Source organism: Poecilia reticulata, chromosome 16 (assembly GCF_904066995.2).
Source record: "Poecilia reticulata chromosome 16, P_reticulata-male-v2, whole genome shotgun sequence".
NCBI classification, from domain to species: Eukaryota; Metazoa; Chordata; class Actinopteri; order Cyprinodontiformes; family Poeciliidae; genus Poecilia; species Poecilia reticulata.
Window position 1 is genome coordinate 19,895,224 of NC_088845.1, and position 23,411 is coordinate 19,918,634.

A 23,411-nucleotide genomic window follows, 5' to 3' on the forward strand; every position below is an offset into this window, starting at 1 on the left:
CAAGGGGGAAGAGAAGTGTTGTAACTTGAACAAGTCCTTTTTAGGATTTAGTCTGCCTTAGGTTTTGTATAAGTTATTGTAAAATGTAATGCCTTTGCTATACAAGTTGTTTTTTGTTGTTGGTGTAACAGCATCACTAAACTGATGACTGAAATGTATATTCCCTTGGAGATATTTTTGTTAAAGTAGCTTTGAGTATTTAAACAGTAGAATGCAGTTGTTGAGGAGCGAAGCTAGCTGGGCCTCTCACTTCACTGCTCCATCTGGGTTTTCTCCCATTGACATGGATTTCTCTGGTAGAATTTAAATCAGGCCAATCAGCGAATGGAAGGAGAAGTTGTGAACAATGACGTCAATTTTCTGCTCGGTTTTAAAATTGTAGTCTGTTTATAGCTTTAGCAATGGCAACAGAGGAAATAAACAAAGCCATTCAGTCCATGTTAGCTGCGCTTCCAAATATTGAATTGACATTAGCATCCGCCTCATTCGACTTAGCACTTCTCAATACGCAGTGGGGGAGGGTTGTTTACAGTGCTGGCAATTTCCAGTTGTTGGTTAGAAAACCCCAACATCGAATTGGCGCATTACTTAAGTCACAGGCAAACATTTGCAACTAAAATTTAAAATTCAACACAGTTCACGCCTCCAGGAAGCAGTGCTTTCCTTTTAGTCGAGAGCCCAGATCCTCTGTACAAAGCAAATTACCTACAACAGGGGGTTGGTTTTTACCAGTCCAGAGAGAGCCAAGTCAGTATAACTGGGTGCACTTGATGTTTAATTTGGTTGGCTTTAGTTTGGTTTTGTTTGCTTTCATGAGGTCAACTGTTGAGTTATTAGTTTGGGATTTTTATAAGTAATGTTTTGGTCATGATTTTCTGTAAATACACCACCTGCTACACTCTACGTCATCTGTCAACTACCGTTTTTCATCCACTATGTCCAGACTATCCCAAACAATGCAGGAATGACTTCCTTTCTTTCTTCAAGCGCAGCTAAAACAGGGTGTCAAACTTAAAACACTCATGGGACAATTGCATGCACTTACTACAGCAGACAAAAACCTATCTATACCACAGCACCAGACATACTTTTGATGAGAAATAATTTCAATTTTGTCTCATTTCACAATTTACCAGAACCTCCTTTCAGAAATTCGGAGCCGTCACTTTAACATGATACTCGCTGAAAATATTTTGAACTTGCCACAACTACATCCACATGAGAGAACCCCCCGAGCCCCACACACACACACACACACACACACACACACACACACACACACACACACACACACACACACACACACACACACACACACACACACACACACACACACACACACACACACACACACACACACAAAAGCCTAAGCAAGCAAGTTTGAAGAGTGTCTGTAAGAACAGAGAGGTGGCAGCTCTGTGAATCACACTCTCATTGTTTCCACTGAAGCCACAACTCTCCTGGGTGAGGAGGTAATTTGTTTAATCGCCAGGAGTTATAGTCCCTGGATGGAGAGATGGGGGCGATAGGATAGTTCTGAAATATGTTCGGCAATGTGGAGCGAACACGACAGGGAGAGTGACAAGAACCATTTTCAACACGTTTAATTAGAAGTGTTTGTTTGCCTTTGTGTTTCTGTCGGATGCCGGGTTCACAACACAGAGCAGCTGCTTTGTGTGAAGAGACTCTTCAGAAAAAATAAAATAAAAAAAAGAGAATTATGCATCAAATTAAAGAGAACTCCAATGAAATAGAGGCAAGTCGGGCATTAACCTCTAAGCTTTAAAAAGCACACATATTAAACAACACTAATGAGACTCTCATTGAGCTCGCTGTGTATTATATTCAAACACACACAAAAGGGCAGCTCTGACTTTGGTGCGCCACCGCTGCTTATGAATGAGGTTGTCTCTTATTCATCTCACTTGAAGCAAACACTGCAGGAGCGAACAATGCAATAGATGGTCCTTTCATGCTAATGAGATGCATACATTTACAGCAATACCACCCTCATTAAAAAAATAATAATAATAATAAAGGAGGGAGTATTAATTATGAAACACACTACTTCCTATCGCGGGGAGCCAAGGGGGTCTCCACTGGGCTCAATTAGGAAGAGCAGGCCACAAATCCCATGACTAAATTAATTGATACCCCAGAGCATTAAGCTCAGAGTCTCTCTACAAAATCTATGTTGAGAGAATTCTTGTTTTCATTTCTAAAGCAATTGCAAAGTATGAGACATAAAGACAAGTGTAATTTACTTTAAAAGAAAATAAAAATCTCTTCCATGTTTGTTTTATACATTTTTCATCTGTATTTGTTTTTTTTTTGCCAACTTGTATTGCTCGTCATCGTATGCCAACTTGTTTTGCTCGTCATCACAACCAACCCAAGAATGAATTGGGGCTCTAAGCAGAATTTGCTTTGGGTCACAAATTCCAGTTTTTATTTACTAAATAAATAGCTACAATAATAAGGGATAGATTAGTTCACTTCTGTTCTAGAGTTGGAAAATAGAACTCAATTATGCTTTTTATAATGCTTTTGTTTTTATTTTTCCTTTTGCATTGGTGTGAAATATGACTTATTTTATGAGCAACATTTCAGATTATTTTTTTAGTGGTGCGAAAAATTTTACGAATGTTACATTTCTTAAAATGTGCTCCTAAAACGCCTAAATTTTGGCTGATTCTTCAGCTACATATTTGAATCGCTTAGATATTTTTCATATTCTACTTGAGTAAAATGCTCTTGGTGGCCCCCACCTGGCCTGGAAGTAAATTGCAGTAGCTTTTTTCACTTGATGCCTGGGGACAGTCCCGATTCCTGTTCCATCTCTGAGTCATCTCGCGACCACATGTTGTGCACTGTTTTATCCACCATGCTAGCTATTGCACATACACTAAAGCAGGACTTTCAGTAAAAACACGAGAAAACAGCACAAGAAGATAATGATTAAAAGCACAGTAAATTGTAGTGAAAGTCCCTCCATCTAAGCACTGGTAAAAAAAAAAGGGGGGGAGAGGGAGGAGGAGAGACTGGAATGGAGTAGAGAGAAGATGCAGGGAAGGGGGTGGAGGGTGGAAAAGGGCTGGAACTGTGACACACATCCAGCCAGCAGCTGTCTTGCTGAGAAAAACACCAGGGGGTGAGCAGGAGCGAAATGACAAGACTAGCTCAATCAACATCTTGTCAACACAGCAAGCTGATGTGTACAGACAATTTCATACCACCACCGCAGACCCCCTCCTCTCCTTTTTCTTCCCATTTTTTTTTTCACATGGCTTTTTGTTTCCTGTCCTGCTGCCAGCCAGCCAGCCAGCCAGTCACTTGCTATCTGTCTGCACGGAGTCAGCTCTCAGCTCTCTGGCTCGGGGCTTTAGTGTGTGTGTGTATTTGGAGGGAAGAAAGGGTGTGTGTGTGGGGGGGGGGATGTTTAAAAGCCATACTAGAATTATGCAGAAGGAGACGCTTCTGCCTACTCAAAACCCTGAAGATACGGGACCACAAGGGTGATCGTGCATATACGCGTGGCAGGTTGTCAAGACACTGCAGCACGGTGACTGCGCGAATCATTCACATGCGCTCACATGCTGACTGTGTCACATCAGCACTCTTTGACCACCCCACCCTCCTTTTTCACTTTTTCTTCTTGCATGCATATACCACTCTATTTCACTATCCACTGCAAATAGTTGGAGCAGCTACTTAGTGCGCGAGTCTGCGGCTGCTCGCCCGTGCGATCAGCCTCACTGCTGCCCTGATGTGTGCAGCGCCCCGTCGCAGCGGGGAAAAGCCTCGCGGTGACGGCCTTGGAGACAGGCTGATTACAGCATTCCATCAATCGCCCCCCTGCTGCACCACCACCACCACCTGCCTCTGACTTGCTCCTTTGCAACTACAAGTTGACAGAAACCCACTTTTTTTTTGTTCCATTTTTACCTTGCCTTTTTTTTTATATCTTTCCAACATATGGCTCCTTTTTTTTCCCCCTGCTGCTCCCCTTCTAACCTGCTTTCTTGAGTGTTATGTTGACAAGCTGACACAAACCCCTGTGATTTTCACACCACGAATTCAAAGAGCAAAAGAAAAAGGGACAGGGGGATCCAAGACGCCAAAGAGGAAGAGAATGTTTTAGGGGTGTCTGGCAGAAGATGACAGCTGACAGTATAGAAATGCAGCGCGATGGCAGAAGAGCCCAAGAGAAACACATCAACAATTAGTAACACCTTATATAATGTTCAAGGAGTGCCTGCTGGCCATTGATTTCAGGGATCATGCCTCACTGGCTGCAGACATATGCGCGGTAAGCAGAGCAGTGAGCGGATGGCAATGGATTGTAGATGGATGTCTGACTGGAGGAAATTGCCCTGGGTGGGGGTATCAGTGGAGCAGCAGGGGGGTGAGGGGGTTTTCTGGCGGGTGGATAAACTGGTCCACTCTCTAAAAAGCACCCGGGCCTGAGCCAAGATTTTCACAATGGAATAAAGGCTGAAAGGGGAGGCTAGGCGGATTAAACTCTGGCAAAACAGCTCTTAAAAAGCTGTTAGAGTGCAATTTGGGCACAAAAACGCAGAATGGGAGAAAAGATAGTGAGAGCGGATGGGTGGGTGGTAGGGCTAGTTGGAATGCAGCGTGGGAGAGAAAGGGATGGAACAGAGTCTGCATGGGCACCATTAGAGACGACGCCATCTGCAAAGACGCAAGCTGAAGCTGTCTGCGGCCATCCGAAGCTGAAGGAAAGAACAGAGGTTCTTACACATTGAGCTCATGTGTTTTTTGGTGCCACATTGCTGCAAGCCAGTGGGTGGTATCTGTTGTTAGTCCCCTTCCAGCTCTCAGAAGTTCTGTAGGAGTCACGCTAATGAGCTTAGTAGCCAGATCAAATATGAGATGGGTGCAGTATCCCCTTTGGGACTCTTTGGTGCAGCCGCTCAGTACGACTGTCTGCTTTGTACACGCATATACGCACAAGTGCATTCACACAGGGAAAGAAAGACAAAAGAGCTCAGCTCAAAACAAAGGGATAATAATTCCACGCAGAGTTCCCCTTTTCCAGCTCGATTTAGAAGCCTTATCTAGACAAGGCACAATGGATACCATTTAGGGAAAAAGGTTGTTTATTCCAAGTTAAAAGATTCTTTTTTCCACCAATTGCTGTATTCTAGAGTCCTCCTTATCCTTCTCATATTTTTGATTGCCTTTTTTATAGAAAAAAAAAAAAATCGAGCTAGGGTAGATTGTACTCTGGTTTCCCGGCGCTTGCCTGACATTTAAAAAAAATAATAATTTTTTTTCGACTTACCAAAGCAGTTTAAATCAACCAGTAAAACTGGGTAGCACTTGTATTTACAGACCCTGGATTATGGCAATTGGCCTCCTTGAACTGCATTTGATTGAGGTCATAGAGTAAAATGGCTGTGCGAGACGGAGCATCTCTCTCGGAAATGTATTCAGCCGAGTGTTGATGCAAAACAAGGGAAATATGAACAGGGAGTGAAGTCTTGTATTACTTTATGGTTTATTTGAAGGACATGGCCTCCTGTTAAATTAACTAACAGCCTTGGGTGCATTTTTACATCCAGCGGTTACTGTGGTGACTTGCCAGTAAATGTGCTATGTGTGTTGGATTTATATTTTCTCTAAAAGGTCATCTCCAGTGCCATTAACTCTTCTTCCTGTTTTTAGCATCGCCGCTTGTGCTTACACACAGAAAGAAAGTCTAATTTGATCAGGGCACGTGTCCAGCGTTGAGCAGATCATTGCTGACATCTGTCCATCTTGTCCTGATCCCTCTTAATGTGAACGTATCAGATGGTTTGAAAGAGGGAGCGCATTCAAGCGCCGGGGTCAACGTAAAGCTCTTTAGTAGGTGATGGTCAAGTCTGGGAGGAAGCTCTGCTGCACTTAGCTCCAACCATGTGACAGCAAAAGTCAGTGTGTCAAAGCATCCGCTAAATGTGCCCGCTGGTGCCTGACAAGTTGATGTCCATATTAACGCATTCCCTGTCCTACATGCTCATTCGCATATTCAGATGCACGCTCGCATAAACGGATATAAACACAGCACATTTCTCAACAGGAAAAAAAAACAAAAAAAAAAAAAACATAGCTGGCTCTTACCATCAGCCAGAAACCCACATGAACTTGGTCTCGTGTATCTGGCAGTGTGAAATGATATTCCATTTTAAGAAATCCGGATTAAAATTTAACAGACCAAACGTGCATTGACCTTGTTAGCGGGAGATGGAAAAACACACACTAGACATGAAACAAGGACAGAAACATAATGAATGCAATACATTTTGTTACTTTGAGATCTTACAGGATGAAATGTTGAAGTGACCATGAGTAACTATATTCACCCTTACACATTTTTACCTTCATAAGGTAGCCTATTAAGCTAATATCTGCTACAGATATTAGCTTAATAGCTAATATTAAGCTAATATCTTAATATTAGATATTAAGATATTAATATCTAATATTAATATCTTGTAGGGCTGTTGTAAACGATTATTTTAGTAATCGAGTAATCTATAGATTTTTCTTACGATTAATCGAGTAATCGGATAAAAACAATTATGAAATAAAATATTGGTAAATCTTCCATAACACCAGTGTTACTATCGGATATCAACATCAGTCTATTTTTTCCACATTTGAGCTTCCCTACCAGTTACTTTTTTAGACCGGGGGAGCAAAACGGGATATTTACGGCTCCTCCGTTCAGAAACTCGTCTACCAGCCATGTTCCGCCTCCCGTTTGTTCAGACCGGGATGATATAAGTTTATTGTGCGGTTCGTCCGTAAAGCTGCTCTTACCCTGCAAGCATCAACCCTCAGCCGCCCGCCGTGTTCAGTCTCTCCGCTCACCTGTATAAATCCTCCTCAGCTTCTTCCCGCCGTTCAACCAGAAGCTCCGGAGCAGAAAGGCTGCCGAACTCCCGGCATTGCACCGGTCATTTTAAGGATGTTTATTGGTCCCACAAAAACGATGAAAACCCGGAATTATCACCAATCAGTAAAATCCCCGCGGGCCGAACTTGAAGATTGGACGTTATGCCGCTAACACGTAGCTTCCGTCAACAACTCAGAGGCGGAAGTCAGAGCTCCGCGCAACACAAATAATGTTCCGGCTGAAACACGGTGCGCTAAATGATAAAACATAAATTAACGAAGCTTCGAGGCAGGTCAATTTTCCTCGAGGAATTTTAATAATTGAGGTACTCAAATCACTCGATGAATCGTTTCAATATCTTGTGCGGCAAATTTAGGAACCAGTCCTTCACCTTCATTATGTTGCTGATGGGGATCATGGAAGTTTGGTTGTCGAGTCCTTATGTGTTTTATAGTTCTCAAGAAAGTTCACCAATGTGTCCCTCAGGGCGTTTATTTGAAAGGGTGATGCAGGAATATGGAAAACAGATTCTCAGCACAAAGTCGATCTTGATCTCAGTGTACTTTGGTTTCACTAGGGATGCTGCTTTTCTCCTACCCTGTTTGGATGGATAGGTACATACATAAGGAACAGGATGTCTGCTTCGGGAACTAAATGTTCTTAATCTTACGGATGATGTAGTGCTATTTGCATTTTACAACTGTAGTCTTCGGGAAGCAATAGTTTGGTTGGTAGCAGAATTTGAAGTGGCCAGGATGAGAGTCAGGCTTTCTGAATATGAGGCCATAGATCTTAACTAGAGAACAGTGGATTGCTCCTTTCAGCTTGACGGTCAGGACAGGTATCTTCTTCATTGCAGGATGAAGCAGTTTAGGTTGGGGCCTCACCTGCTGTATTCTGCAAAATGCTCCAGGTTGACCACCAGAGAAAAGCTTTTGCTTATTGATCCATCAGTGCTTCAACCTTTATCTATGGCCACAAGAAATAGATCGTGAAATAGATTGTGACCGTGAAATAATGAGACCCTGGAAGTGTTGTTAATGGTACATCATGCTGTCCTTTTCATCAACAGTAGTACGATAGAGCAGTAGCTTCATAACTAGACTTCGACAGTTCGGTGTTGTATAGAGCTTTATCAAATACGAAGGCTGCTTCACACTACAATGGCCCTTATCTAGTACCTTTTCAAGTCATTAGACGCCAGAGAGCTTTACACTACATTCAGTGATTCATTAAATCGCAAACATGTTCACACGCTGATGATGGCATGCTACTGGATAGTAGCCACAGCTGCCCTGGGTCAGTCTGACAGAAGCGAGGCTGCCATGCATCAGGGCTCCTCTGACCACCACCAGCAGGTAAGACAGGTAAAGTGTCTTGCCCAAGTAAATAATGACCCGAGGCAGACTAGGCGGGAATCAAACCTGCAACCCTTGAACCTGTGTAGCCTACCCTATGGGTACAGTGAACTGTTACCCCATTCTCTAGTCTCTCAAAAAAGGATGCACAGCAGAAGTGTTAAGAAAATTTCTTTTTTTTTCCAGTATTCAAGCTCCCCATGTTTAGTTTTTGGGGGAAAAAAACTCAGCCATGCAGTTTGTGTTTGTGTACTTGAGCACAAGTGCGTGACACAGCAGCCCACAGACAAACGAGCCTCTTCACACCCACATCTTCTTACTTTTTCCTACTTGCTCCTCCACCACCGATTCTTCGTCTGGTTCTGTTCCTTTTTTTCCCCCACGTCAGAAATGTATTCATGTAATTAAGCTGCTAATACACCGTCAAAGAATTGTCTAATTCAGCAAGGAGGAATTAAAGGAATCTGGCATGAGTCATTAGCCAGTCGAGATGTTCTGTTCAGCGTTTTCAATAAGGGATCTGGAGAGCCATGAATCACTTATAGGGTGAAAAAGAACGCTCTCTACAGCACATGCTCTGCGCTTTATGTCTGTATAGCTGCACATATATGTGTGCGCGTGGCGTTAATTGCCATTTGCGAGCATGAAAAATGGCATGTGGGCGAGGTAAAGAGAAACAATTCAGTGCATGTAATCCATCTTAACAATCAACCAATGCAGTGAATTATTACCCATTGTAAACATTTAGATATTCTGGGCGAGAAACTTAATTGCAATCAATGTTTGCACTGCTGCAAGCATGGGGAGGAAAATCCTCAGCTCACTCTGCAAGGAGAGAGAAAGGAAACACACAGAAGCTCATAAAGGCAGCATGTTCGGGACACGCAAAGAAAAAAAAGAAATATTTTTTTAAGGGTACGACGGGAATATTCCAGCCTTCGGTAAATGCCTAATAGACTGAGCTCGAAGACGCTGCACTTCTCATTGACGCTCTAAAATTGGCCTCTTTTGATCCAGAGTGCGTGATACACATACTGCCTACCTGTTTGCACCCACTGCTCACTCGCATTTTGATAAAGCGATGCACAGGGAGAGAAAATTAGAACGCTTTTTTATTTTCTTCTTCCCCCTAATAAACTATTAACACCTCCTTGGGGCCAGATGGGGGAGTGAGAGACAATGGGTGGAAGTGAAAATGGGTTTTAAGAGGGATGCTGAGAACCACAATGTGTTGGGGATGAACTCTCGTTCTTGATGAGCTCACTGTTTGGCATCTTTAATTGTGATGTTGCGTGACACTGGCGGGAGGTGGGCTGAAAGGGTGAAGGAGGAGAGGGGTGAGGTTCAGTCCAGGGTGCACCCGGAGATGAAGTGGGTAATTGAGTGGGGAATAAACAGTGCCAACAATCTGGGAACTCTTCCCCCCCCCTCCCATTTCAAACTGGAGTAAAAAAAAAAAAAAAAAAACATACAGAGAATGGAGTGAGAAGAGATGAAGAAAGGGAAAAGAGTGAGACTGAGAGAAAATCCCATCCACCCTCTGGGGGGAAAAGCTGCTATTGAAAAGCTATTAAACTTGCATTTAGCAGGATTGATTGGAAATGAAGAGGCCTATTAAAAGAGAGGGACAAGGGGACAATAGCGCGTCTCTGGCCGCCGTATGTTGCCCTCCTTTCAGTGGCTTTCTTTGCTATTGGAGGCGGAGGGGGGGGGTGGGGGGCTGTCTGTTTAAGCGCTCCCACCAAGAGAAGCAGTTAAAAAGGGGGGGCTTAGCACTGGCTGAATAGGACCCGTCTTTATCTTCCTTCATCCCCCTTTCCTTCTTTTCTGCACTATGCAACAAAGAAGTGGAGACGCTGAAAGAGGGAAGGTTTTTCTTTTTTTTTTTCTTTTTATAAGTCCCTTTCCCAACTCACACAGACACCCTGCGAAGATAACCAACCAACTGCCTCTCCTCTCCGTCTCACCACCTACCTTCCCCCTATGGATTAGTTACCTCTGGAGTGTTGCCATCTTTCCCCTGCCAGTAGGATTTGTAATACTCAATCTTTAGCATAGTGGCACAAACAGTCGGAGCCGAGTATCCGTATTCACGCTGCGCTTCGGCATGTGTGTGAAGGCAAGCCAGCCAATCCGGAGGGAGCGCGTGCGCCTTTTGCTTAAACACAGCAGCGAGACGGCAGCAGGTGTCTCCACTGACTTTCAGCAGGCTCAAACGGATGGTTCCCCCGGGAACTTTAATGGAGTTTTGATTGTTTAACATCCATTTTTACAGAAAAGCACATTTAAAGAGTGGCAGATTTTTCTCCCCAGAAGTGTGTTTTCTCTTCATGTCAGTAAGCATATAACCATATGGTCTTTTGAAACAGTTGAATAAGTAATGGGCTACTGCTGACTCTTTTTCTTAGAAGTTTTATAAAGGAGAAAAAAAAAAAAAACGTACACAAGATGGGTATGTTCATTCTCTTGTGGGTGTTGTGAAAACACTGCAAGGTTCAGATGATCACAGAATGATCATTGTGATCGTTGACTTCTGCTTCAGCATCTACAGCATCGTGGCTTGTGTGACAGTGGAATCAAATTAGGTTGAATCCTTTTGCTGCTTAAGTGCAACTTCAGAATCTCTCTTGAAGGCTAATATAAGTTGCTCTTCCACATTGCGGATGTCATCAGTCAAACTTTAGGTCTTAAGACAACTTTGAAACCCTTAGAACTCAAATGCTTCTCAGATTATTTAAAATCTGTATCAGGAGAATAATGTGGCACAGGGGCAAAGAGCACAGCCCAACGGTTGCCTCAGTTTTCTGTGTGGCCGTTGCAGGTTAGAGTCCCGGCCCACTGACCAGCTCTCACAACCCAATTTTCCGTCAACTTGCCGTTGAATAATGGCCACTCCAGTCAGGAAACCTATATCAAAATCTGCACAAAAAAAATAAAAAAATAAATCAGTCTTTTACTCATGTTTACTGATGTCAGATGATATCACTGTGTTTCCTATGACAAGAGTCACAATCTGACTTCAGCACAAAAGGTAGGACAGTTTTCAACTTTAATACAACTTGAAAGCTGTCAGACTCCCATGTCAAATGCGTCAACAGCAACTCTGTTTGCTGAAAAGTTAAATCCATCCATTGTGTCGCTTATGATGTCACTGATCCTCAACCAGAACAGAGTTTGCTTTATTTTTTATTTTCAATCTATGCAGTTGATATCTATACTTTGTCACCCAGCTGTGTTGTTACCGTTGGTGTAAAAACTACTGGCTTTCCTCAGTATAAGACAAATGATGGCTGATTCTAACTGTATTCTTCTATTTCACTAGCTATGAAATGATTTTCACGTTTTCCTTTTTATTTTCGTCTTCCAGCAGCCACCAAAGCGGCCTACTTCTCCCAGCAGCCCCAGGACCAGGTGGTGGTGCAGGGCCAGTCCGTGACTCTGCCTTGTGTGATTGTGGGTTACAGGGGAATGGTCCAGTGGACCAAAGATGGCCTGGCGTTGGGCGGAGAGAGAGACCTGCCAGGTACGGTCACTACCCTTGTTTCTATTGGCCCCTCCTTCCTCCTGCTCTCTGTATTTATTGTCCTCTGTGTCTCATCAGGTCTTGTTGCGATCAATGCCCGGTCTCATTAGAAATCAGCTCCCTCTCTGTCAGCCGTTGAGGTTTTTACACAAATGAATGGCGAGGGGAGAACGCACCGCTGACAGATCGGCTCCCGCTGCACACACCAAACTTTAATTTGTTGCTTAGCATTTTAAGAGTCTGGTAGGAAGGTGGATAATCAATTGGCTTTTGTCACGCACTGACATTTAAATGTGTAGCAGCGTAGTGAGAAAGCGGAGAGGCTTCCTCTTGACCTTAGCAACCCCATCTTTATTGTGTCTGTGTTTAAAGGACAACCTCCTCATGCAGCAGCCCTCTTACGTGTTGTGCTTCAAGCCTCATGCCACTATGCTAACACAACAGTTTAAATGCCTGGCCCCTGTAAGGTGCTGTATGCTTTTCACTTGTGCTTTATAAAAGAGCTTTTCTACCCCCCACCCCCCCTTTGTTCAGAGCAGGAGCCTGGTTATATTTTACTCCTTTTAAATATGTGTTTATTGTTGCTCGAATTGTTTACTTCTAACTCTATTCTCTGTGCTGGCTTCATGCAGGCTGGACGCGCTATTCCTTAATGGGCGACCCGCTATCAGGCGAGCACAGCTTGCTGATCGATTCAGCGGAGTTGGCGGATGACGCGGTGTATGAGTGTCAGGCTACACAGGCAGCGCTCCGCTCCCACCGTGCCAAGCTCACTGTACTAGGTAAGATACACAGCTCACTCATGATCCTCCCAGCCAGCTCTTGTGCCAGGGTCTGCAGGCTGGCAGAGCTTTGAAAGAGAAGAGGGGGGGGGGGGGGGGGGGAATCAGGGGAGTGTCTTTATCACAAAACACCAAGGCAGAAAGACAAGTGTAATTTCCAAGACTCCGGGGAAAAAAAAGAAAAAAAAAAGAAATTACTTTATAGGATATTCAGATCTTCAACTCAATGATGTGTCTGCTGTGTCAGGATTCGATTCATTATCTAGGGGTCTTAGTTGTCTGCAGGAAAATGGTCACACTTCCTACGTTCCAACTTTCTTGGATGTGGTTTTAAACCTGCATTAGGTGGCAGATTATATGTTGTTGTTATATTTTTTTGTCTTTTTTTGTCACAAATAGTCATTTGAGATAATCCAACCAATTTCACACATCAGCAACAACAAAAATAGTAAATCAAACATGCAGTTTTTAAATGATGTTTTCCTTTACAATGGTTAAACAACCATCTAAGCTAACCCTAGTTTAACACTTAAATAGAACCTGACTAAAAAAATAAGTTGACAAAAAGTTCTCAAAAAGCATTACATTATGCACTGATCTAAAAGGAAATTTGAGAAAGGTGAAGAGTTTGCATAGGCCTAGTCAAAGTCCAGACTTAAATCCTTAAGTCCTCATGTGACCCTAAACAGGTCATTTGTCTTTTCCGAGTGTGTCCAATTCTGCAAGCAAAGAAGAGTGTGAAAAAATGACAACTATGTAAAAACAAACATCTAAGTGCAACTGTTGCCTCCATGGGTGACACAACCAGTTTACTGAGCAATTACTTCTTTTTCACATAAAGGCTGGTTAATGTGGACTGTCATCCTTCCTTAATGAATAAAATTATAAATTAATTGCATTTAGTATTTACCCAGGTTATTTTCGAAAGATGAAAATTTACTAAAACTGAAACATTTACATTTGACAAAAAAAGCAACACAACAAAAAAAAAAAAAAACAAAGGGTCAAATTCACTTCACAGCATTATAAGGTTGTTTAAAACTTATGGTTTGTATATTTTATTCCCTTCCTTTGTACAGACTGGGATAAGATTTTGTTTTATATACTGCAAAAACACGTCTTGAAGTGCCAAGCAAAGCTCAGCAAAAAAAAAGAGGGGAAACGCCTTTACTCTCAGTGGCAATAATCGAGACTGTACAGGTCCAAGATAATGTGATTGCTGCAGTCACAAATGACTCGCACAGTTGCTTGAAGGTCCAGATCTGCACAGTTAGCACATTTTGCAGCAAGCCACAACATCTATCAAGTGCAGGGCGGTTTTGTACATTAACGTGATGTGAGTGATCTACTTCTTCACACAGACATTCAGACGTGGAGGAAGGGGTTGGGGTGGGGTGGGGTGGGGTGGGGGGGTATGGTCAGAGTAGCGAGGATTAGAAGTGACAGACCTTATGGGAGTCGGTTAGGTGCTGCTGGCATCTGGTGGCATGCAAAGGAACACCACTCCATTAATTAGTCCTGTCAATAGTCCATAAATTACTACACAAGCAAATAATCCTTATAAGGAGGGAGAAACTCAAAGGAAGAGTTTATGCAGAGCAGTTGCGGCAAATTGTGCGACAAAGACTGCCGTTCTGCTATTTATTTGTTGCCACGGAGGCAAAGTGTCAAATACTGGCGATTGGGTTGGCGAGGTAGAGAAGTCACACTCAGAACTGAAATAGAACAAAAGTGCTCAAACCCCCTCAACGCTTTTGCAACTTGCCACATTTCAATCAGCTTCAGTATATTTTTGAGAGGCGTTTTACGTCATAACCCTACACGAAGCGGCAAAGTGAAAGAAAAATCATGCAGTCAGTTGAAAATTTTCACAAGAACTTCAAAAAAGTGGCTTGAATTAGTATCCACCCCCTTTACTCTGAAAACAGTAAATATAACAACGTGGTTGCCTTCTTAGGTCACCTAATTGGTAAGTAAGTGTCCACCTTTGTGCAATTAACCATCAGCTTATACAGCTGCTCTCTCCAGGTTTGTTAGAGAACATCACGGTATGATGGGGACCAAGGAACTCCCCAGACAGCTTACAGAGAGAGTTATTTAGGTGTTTAATGGAGGATTCAGATTTGGAAAAAGTGCAGCACAAACCGACAACCTACCAAGACACAGACGTCATCTTACCTAAAGGGAACGGCATAAATCAGAGAAGCAGTCTAGAGGTTTCTGGTAGCTCTGGAGGAACTGCAGTGAGCTACACCTCAGGTAACTACAATCATGTCTTTCATAGGAAATTGGCAAAACTATTCTTTAACAAAACGGACAATAATTCAGTTTCAGACATACAGGTGTGTGTAAACGCAGACAATACGTGTTCGATTTTTATTTGTGTAGTATTCTGACAGCCATGTATATTGCTCCTTTCACTTCAAAATTGGTTAATAATGGTGGGACATCAAATCTCAATTAATTTCTGACTGCAATGACAAAGTATGACATGGGTCTGAATACTTTTGAGAGGCACTGTAAATAGACAAAGAAATCATGAGTGCTCATCTGTCTGCACAGCTGCTTTGCTCAGCTGTGCAGAGCAAAGCAGCCTGCAGCTCTCCCTATGTAGAAATACATAGTATGTTAAATCACGGAAAAACTGTCACCCCTCCTGGAAAAGTGCCCCGAAAGACTCTGGCTGGTGGTTCGTGATCATCATGCCTATGAAAATACACACAGAAATAAAATCAAAATACCGTCTAGCTGTTTGTGAGGATGCGACTATCGAAAAGGAAGTGGGGCTTTCCTGCGTCGCGTGTGCAGCCGCCCGCGTTTGTGTGTATGTGTGTGTATAAATCAATGTGGCCAGATGAGACCAAAGCAATCCTGCACAGTCAAAGGAGTCAACGGTGGGAGTGCAGTCAGGGGAATCGGCATGGAAATTAAAATCACCTAGCGCTCGGATTCCATTAGTGTCCGTGCCGCGGCAACGGAAGGACCTCTGACAATTCAGATACACACAGCGAAATTGGTTCGGCGGAGGGTGCGAGAAAGGCCAGCACAAACCCCATGTTTACGCCTTCTCTTATTGGTCGGGGGAGATAGACGCCTTCATCAGGGGTGGCACGCTCGGCTTGCCAGTGGTGCGTGCGAAACCATGCAAATAAATGAACAAATAAGCAATTCGGCTGAAACATCACTCTGCAACAGTGGGAGCAAATAGAGTAATAATGCTAGTCCCCAGAAAGGAAATAAATAAGGTTGAGTGTTTCTTTTTCTTTCCCCGCCGCCAACTAACAACTGTTCTTGGTCTTTTCTCTTGTATAAAGCTACACCTTGTTAACAGACGCTCGCTAGTAAGAAGATACAGTCATACACAGAAACTGAGCTAAAAAGCTACAGCCAGCATCAGCCTGGCTGTGTACTCGCCTGGGTCTTGCCGTTTTGTTTCTGAGTGGTATGTTTTTTGCTCTGCTCCACAGTTCCACCCTCTGACCCCGTGGTGGAAGGCGGCCCCGTTGTTCGTCTGAAGGCCCACACACCGCACAACCTTACCTGCAGAGCCTCGGGAGCCAAACCTGCAGCTGAGATCACCTGGTACAGAGATGGAGAGGTCATGGAGACAGCGATTTATTCCAAGGTATAGCGAGAGCGGGCTTAGTCGCTAACCGCCCGCGCAATCTTGTAGAACATAATGGTTGGTGAGGAACACATGCAAAAGTATTCAAAACAAAGATATTTCCTCTCAGGGGTATGACTCTCAATCTCTTTTTATTTCTTCCGTTCTTTTGTTTATCCATTACCTCCCTTCAGTCACGAGGATTTCTTCTTGTGCTCTCTGCAGTCCCCCTCCCATTTTTATCACTCATTCCTGACCCCCACCTTCGCCTCCTATGCCTCCACCCCACCCCGTACCCCCCACCTCTTTTTGCTTGCTAATGCAACCACACTACAGCATAACTGGAGCATGCCAAAGCTCAGACAGGCATGAGCGTTTCATACAGTAGAGCTTCTGCAGAGGAGAAATCACCCACAACAATGTAGAGACACAATGGGGATGCGCCCGAGCGTGAGGCGGCCGCGGCTGGGAAAGTGTCACATTTTTCATGCTCCCTGACCACGCTAAACGACGCTAAACACCACATTTAAGGAAGCAAAAGCCTGCAGAGAGAGAAAGAGGTGGAACGGGGGAGGAGGATCAGAGGGGTGAGGGCGTGAGAGGATATGAGATGTAAGGAGTTGAAGAGGGAAAGAGGCACAGAGAGGGGCATCAATATTCAGTTAAATCACGAGGCGGCTTTGTGCAAAACGAAGCAAATATCCGTCAATTTTGCCAAACCGAGGCCGGGTGGAGGGCTGGACGAGCCTTTGTCCGAGTGAGTGGTGGTGACAGAGAGTGATGTGATTTGATCTAGCATAAAAATGCTTTTTGTGTGTCGGGCCGAGGAAGTGAAAGACCTGCTCCATTGATTTGGCTGTCAAGGGAAAAGGTTTAGCTCGCACTCGATTTGTGACACTTCTTCCATGCGACCATTCCCCAATGTAAAAACACACTATACCTTTCTCTGTGGTCGTTGCAGTTATCCCCCCCTCCAAACTCTTCTGTGAACTGCTTGAAAACCTTTTTATAACTATTGGATTTTGGCACAATGGTTAGAAACTGTTGCATTTTGGCACATTATTACTACATACTTTTGTGTGGGGTCTTTTTCACGTGAAAGAAAGCTAAATGAAAATGATGTATGGTTTTCAGAATTTTCTACCAATAACAAAAAAGTTTGCAATCTATTTGTACTCAGTCCCCTTTACCTTCACCCTTAATAAAATCTAGCATAGCCACTGTTGTGTAACTGAATCCCAGTATAAATACAGTGGTTCTGTAAAGAATTTCAAAGGTTTGTTGAAGAACATTAGAGAGCAGCATAAAGCCCAAATGATGCACCAGGCAGGTCAGGGATACGGTTGTGGAGAAGCAACACAAACTCCCAGTTTTTTGACAGCTCTCAGAGCAATTTTTAATCCATTATCTGAAAATGGAAGCCGTATTGTAGCAAACCTATTTAAACTGAGCATGGAGAGCATTAATAAGAGAATAAGGCAAGAGACCAATTGTAACGCCGAAGGAGCTGCATTCACAACTTAGGCTCTGAAAATCTTTTGACAGAATGACTTTAAGTCATCTGTTTCAAAAATATGACCTTTATATTCCCCTTGAGGGAAGTTCAAGGTAGAGTATTGCCTTGAATAAAGCCATTGTTGAAACAAAGCCATATGAAGCCCTAAATGCAGTTTATTGGAAGTCATGTAGGGTAAACAGCAAACATGTTGAAGAAGAAGCTCTGGGCAGATCAGAACAAAATTAAAAATTTAGGGGGAAAAAATGGGTACGATAGAAATGAATGCATCCAATTCCTTGAACATGTCAATCGCCATAGAAAGATATGGTGGTGGCAGCATCACGCTTTGGGGAAATCCTTTTCTTCCAATGGGGAAACTGGTCAGTTGATGGGAAGATGAATGGAACAAAATGGAGGGAAAGAAAACCTGGAGTGGAAGTTCACCTTCCAGCAAGACAATGACCCTAAAGTCATAACAGCCAGGCAGATCAAACCAAATATATGTGTTAGAATGGCCTAGTCAAAGTCCAGACCTAAGTCCGATTTAGAATTTATAGCAAGACTTGAATATTAATGTTTACAGATTCGCTCTATTAATCCAATCTATTAATCTGTTTTCTTTGACCTACAATAAAGGCAGTATTGTGTGTTAGTCCAACATAAAAAACACAATTAAAGCTAATAGATTGTGGTTGTAACATGTCACAATATGAAAAAGTTCAAGGGAGATAAACATTTTGCAAAGCACTTAATCTCTGTGCCCAGTGGAGTTTTTTATGCATGTATGAGAAGCAGAAGAGGGAGAGCTCCTACTGAGCCAGATCTTAAGAATCTACACCTTTACTTACTTAGAAGTATTGATTTCCAAGCAGTAAATGGATTTTAAAGATAATGACAAACAAGGAGCGCTGACAGGGAACTCAGAAATATGGGAGCATCACAATATTCCCGTGCTGCACCATAAAATAAATTACTTACTTTCCAAAGAGCTGGACGGCAGTGTCATAAGGCACTGACTTGTTTTGTGCAACATTGATCGGATTTTCCTTTCTAAGTTCCTGCACCTTTGTTGTCCTAACTCGGTAGGCCCTAATGGAGGATGGGAAGAGGGAGGCAGCTGTCAGTATGCTTCCAATCATTCCAGAAGACAGCGACTCCGGACGCACCTACACCTGCAGGGTTCTCAACCCAGCTGCTCCCGCTGGACGACAGACTTCAGTCACTATCAGTGTCCAGCGTGAGTCCTGCGTGCACCTGTCCATAAAGTTTTTAAAACATGAAAAAAAATATAAAGAAAAAAAAAAAAAATCAATGAAGAGTGCAAGAATTGTTTTCTGTGTGGTTACCGGTTTAAGCCCTAAATATTTAACATGAACATGTTTGCTCCTCATAGATCCACCTGCGGTGACCCTGTCAGTCCAACCTCAGACCGTGACAGAGGGGGCCAAAGTTCTCTTCATCTGCTCTGCATCTGCCAACCCTGAGATCACTGGTTACAGGTACACTTCTCAATTATTTGTAACACTCGAGTTGCTTGAAAATATCCAATACAATTAATGGTACTTTTAAAAAGCAAAGCTTCTGAAGTCACTTGTTTTGGCTAAATGGGCCTTTTAATTGGCAGCCTTTGATTGGCACAGTCCCTAAATCTGCTAATGGCCTTTTTCATAAGCATGACTAATTGCCTTTCCTGAGTGAATGCAACGGTTTAATGCGATTGCTCCTATGTCCAAGGTGGTCGAAAGGAGGAGTGCCCATCTCGGAAGCCAATGGGGACAGCCTTGAGGTGACTGTGGATTATTCTTATTTCACCGACCCGGTCTCCTGCGAGGTGTCAAACTCTGTGGGCAGCACCAACGTCAGCACTCTGGTTGATGTGCAATGTAAGTTTCGCTGGAGGAGCATATCATGTGGTACAGCTGGCTATTGTTTGACCATTTTAAGGGTATATTAGCTGAAAAGTAGTTTCTTATTGCTCAAAACTGCCTACTTTACCTTAGTTGGCCCAAGACTGCTGTCAGAGCCCAAGCCAATGACTGTGGACATAGGGATGGATGCAGCCTTTACCTGTGCATGGACTGGAAACCCTCCTCTGACCCTGGCTTGGACAAAGCATGGCTCCAGCGTGGTAAGTCAACCCAGAAAACAAGTCGCCACTTTATCCTAATAGTAAAACTTCAACGCCGACGTTCCTCCAGAGAGGAACATTCGCACATGGCCTAGAGGCATGGATCCCACACACTTTTTCCCCAACACTTTTTTCCTGGCTGAATCTTCAACACCTCTCACAGCTAGCTCCCTTAGGGCTAGAGCCTCTGGCAAAAAACTGTCTGCCCAATGACAGATTCATACAGACAAATATGTGCACATGGCATGCTGTCATAAGTCTAAGGCAATCAGTTGGTCAATCAATCAGCCGACAACCGGTTCAAACAAAAAGAATTACTGTCTAAGTGTCGCCCCACAGTTTACAAAAAGATCAGATTTTCCCTGACACAGAATAAAAGATGCATCTATATTTTTCCTCCGTTTCCGACAAATGTGAGTGTTTTTAGTTGTTTTAACTTAATAGAAAATTGCTTAAAGGGTTGCTTAAGGATTTTTGAGTTGGAGTTTTGGTCAGTTTGTATAAATCGAGAATAATTGGTCCCGGAAACTGATGCCAATAGCTACTCATATGGCAGACCTTCAAATTTTCAGCAATTTTTATAAAAAAATCAATTTTCCAAAATCTATTTGGGTTGTCAATGTTTTACACAATCCAATAGCATGTATTCATTGCATTTGCGTCAAAAAAACCAAGTGATTTCATATGTGAGGACATAATTTTTTTAACATTTTTTGATCAGGTCAAATTATTTGGAATTTCTTGTTTATTTTTTAACACTTTCAAGAAAAAAATGGCATAAGATTGATAAAAACATTTAAAATGTTGCTCATGAGACAGGGCAAGACAAAATTTTAATTCCATCATCATGGAAGTTTGTGCAGATACTATTTAGTGAATCTATAAACCGTTTTCATGTTTGAAGAGGGTAGCTAGTTTGATAGAGCCTGGTGATTATTAACGCAGTAAGTTGAGGTTGTAGGCAGTAAAGCTCCAACCTATGTGAATCACATACTGACAACACTGAAAATGTTTCCAGTCAAAGTAACAACATAACAAGAAAGTTATTCTATGAAAAGGTCAATAACCTTTTATATGAGTCTGCGAGTCTCAAAAAAATCTTTTTAGTTATGTTCGAAGCACGTTTGACAATGGAATGTTATCTGTGGCACACCACCTCGTACCTACAACTCTACAAGCTAAAAATTGTTTTAGTGAATCTTCATCATGTGCAGAACAACCCAGTCCAGGTTTTACACGGCCATCTGCTAAGGTTTTCATGCTCGTCTCCAAAAAGCATCGACATTTCTTCTTGCTTTACAAGAAAATAAAGAAAATAAATCTCAAACTTTAAAATCTTACACACAGAGCAATTTGATAGCACAGATGTAACTTAGGGAATAATTATTTTGGAGTTTTAGATGGTTTCACTCAAACTAGCAATTAGCATCTACAGCGACCAATAACCTGGATTAATATTTACTAAAGACCCAAAGAGGATCATCTACTGCAAGTAATGCACTCATTCCTCCTAACAAAAAAATGCTGTTACATCTTTAATCTTCCTGTGATCACAGCTAGATATATTCAGGAAAAAGCATTTCAGATGTTAGGCACTATGTGTGTGTCCTGTCAATGGTCACCTATGCGCCCCCCCAAAAAGAGAAGCAGCAGCATGTGGGTGGGTCAATAAGAAGCAAACTGTTCTGACTTCACTTTGCAAGACCATAATAGATTGGTCTTTGCTGGATAGCTTCCATACTCTTCTCATAGTTGTCAAATATGTCTGTCATTTATTAGGAAGCACGAATGTTTTTTTTGTAATAGTCAAAGTGCTTGTGAAATTGAGTTCTAATTTTTTAGAAATGTTATGTTATCTAAAAACAGGCTTGGGTGTAAAACACATCTATGCACGACATCTGAATCTGCCTCCTCAAAGTCACTTTCTTGGGTGAAATAACGGGAAGTTTCCATCTTAACTTTACATCACTCTGGTAAACGTCTTTCGCTGCACACACCATTAAAGGAGGCGTCCCTTAGGAGCTTCTTTCCAGACCACTAATATAATTTCTAAAGCCGTGCTGGAGAAAGCAGCCCCAGCGCAGGCCGCTGTTGGATGAAATAAGCGGTGCCGTCATCTCTCAGAACGAACACTTTCAACCACTCTGAGCAAAATGTGCAGGCATTTTTCTAATCCACCCACTGCCACTGTCCCTCACACAGCCATGAGTAATGGATTAATTGGGTTACTCTGTGTGTTGAAATACAAAAAAAAAAAAAAGGAGAGAGTGAGAGGGAGGATGTGAAGAAGAGGAGGAGGGAGGAGGACAGAGTGGGGATAAATGGATTAATCACAGCTTGATGGAATGACAGGATCAATGAGCTAAGGAGTGAGTGAGTGTAGGAGCTCCAAAGGCTAGGGCCCACTCACACATAGTATGCCACGATCTGTCCCCACTGTTTAATTACAACAATCTCCCCAGCAGCACGGTCACTCAGCGGTGGCTGGAGTGCTTAATGCTGTGATTAAAGCTCTTCACAATGAAATTAAACTCCAACCACCAGCATTTGTTACAATGGTCAGCCCACCTCTGCACTGCCTCCGCAATGAGGGGGCCCCTGATGAAGGCTTGCACTTCCTTTGTCTGCCTCTTCCCTGCGCTGCCTCATTTTTTTTTTCTTCGCTTTTTCTCTTTCTAACACATTTCTCACTTGTCTCTTTGGATCTCTCACCAGGTGCTCAGTAATGGTAACACCTTGCAGCTGAAGGCTGTTACCCAGGAGGATGCTGGAACATACACCTGCAAGGCCATTGTTCCTCGTATAGGAGTAGCAGAAAGAGATGTCACTCTAACAGTAAATGGTGAGTGACTTCAGAAAATGACTGCACATTCACAATGTATTGTTCCATAGTAAAACTTTGGGATACTTTGGCATTTGCAAATTATACTTAAGCTTTTTTTTCTGAAACTTTTTTTTTCCTGTAACTTTTCTCCAAATTACAATTTGATTATTTCTTCGTGCTTTTTCCATTAAGTTCACTGCAAATAAGAGGAAAAAAGGGGGTAGGTGAAAAGTTGATGCTGTATTTTGCAGATTAAAATATCACAGGTACCATGCAGTCAAACTCTGATTACCAATCATTTATTAGGGCAGGTGGATGGAGTGAGTACAAGGCAAGGCAAATTTATTTGTATAGCACATTTCGTGTACAAGAAAATTCAAAGGGCTTTACAGAAAATGTAAAGTGTTTGAAAGCAGAGGCCTGTCTCACTTCTTCAGGAGGATGGTTCCAGACTTTAGGAGCATAATGCTGACATTAAGCCTCGAGGCGTTTAGTTCCGACTCTGGGCACCAGTAGGAGACCACTACCTGACGTACTCAAGAGTCCAAGCTGGTTCATAGGACTCCGGCACGTCAGAGATGTAGTTTGGCACTAGACCACAAAGGCACTTGCATACCTGCTGTTTTAAAGTATCCTCTGTGCAACAGGAAGCCAGTGTAGAGATCTGAGCACTGGACTAATATGGTGACATTTCCTGGTTCTAGTGAGAACTCTTGCAGCAGCATTCTGAATGTTCAGCAACTTTGTTACAGCTTCTTTAGAGAGCCCAGTGAACAGGCCACTTCAGCAA

The 23,411-nt window shown here is 42.8% G+C and overlaps 1 protein-coding gene across 2 annotated transcripts in view; it reads left to right on the forward strand.

The window, feature by feature from the left end:
* The window catches only part of kirrel3l (kirre like nephrin family adhesion molecule 3, like), a 46,059-nt gene that overhangs the window by 16,845 nt on the left and 5,803 nt on the right, over positions 1–23,411 (forward strand). For both annotated transcript variants that reach the window (XM_008432423.3, XM_008432424.3), the window contains exons 2-9: positions 11,630–11,785; positions 12,418–12,567; positions 16,035–16,192; positions 18,756–18,906; positions 19,063–19,168; positions 19,404–19,552; positions 19,670–19,797; positions 22,513–22,639. In XM_008432423.3, coding sequence (XP_008430645.1) covers positions 11,630–11,785; positions 12,418–12,567; positions 16,035–16,192; positions 18,756–18,906; positions 19,063–19,168; positions 19,404–19,552; positions 19,670–19,797; positions 22,513–22,639 — 1,125 coding nt within the window. The remainder of the gene's footprint in view (positions 1–11,629; positions 11,786–12,417; positions 12,568–16,034; positions 16,193–18,755; positions 18,907–19,062; positions 19,169–19,403; positions 19,553–19,669; positions 19,798–22,512; positions 22,640–23,411) is intronic.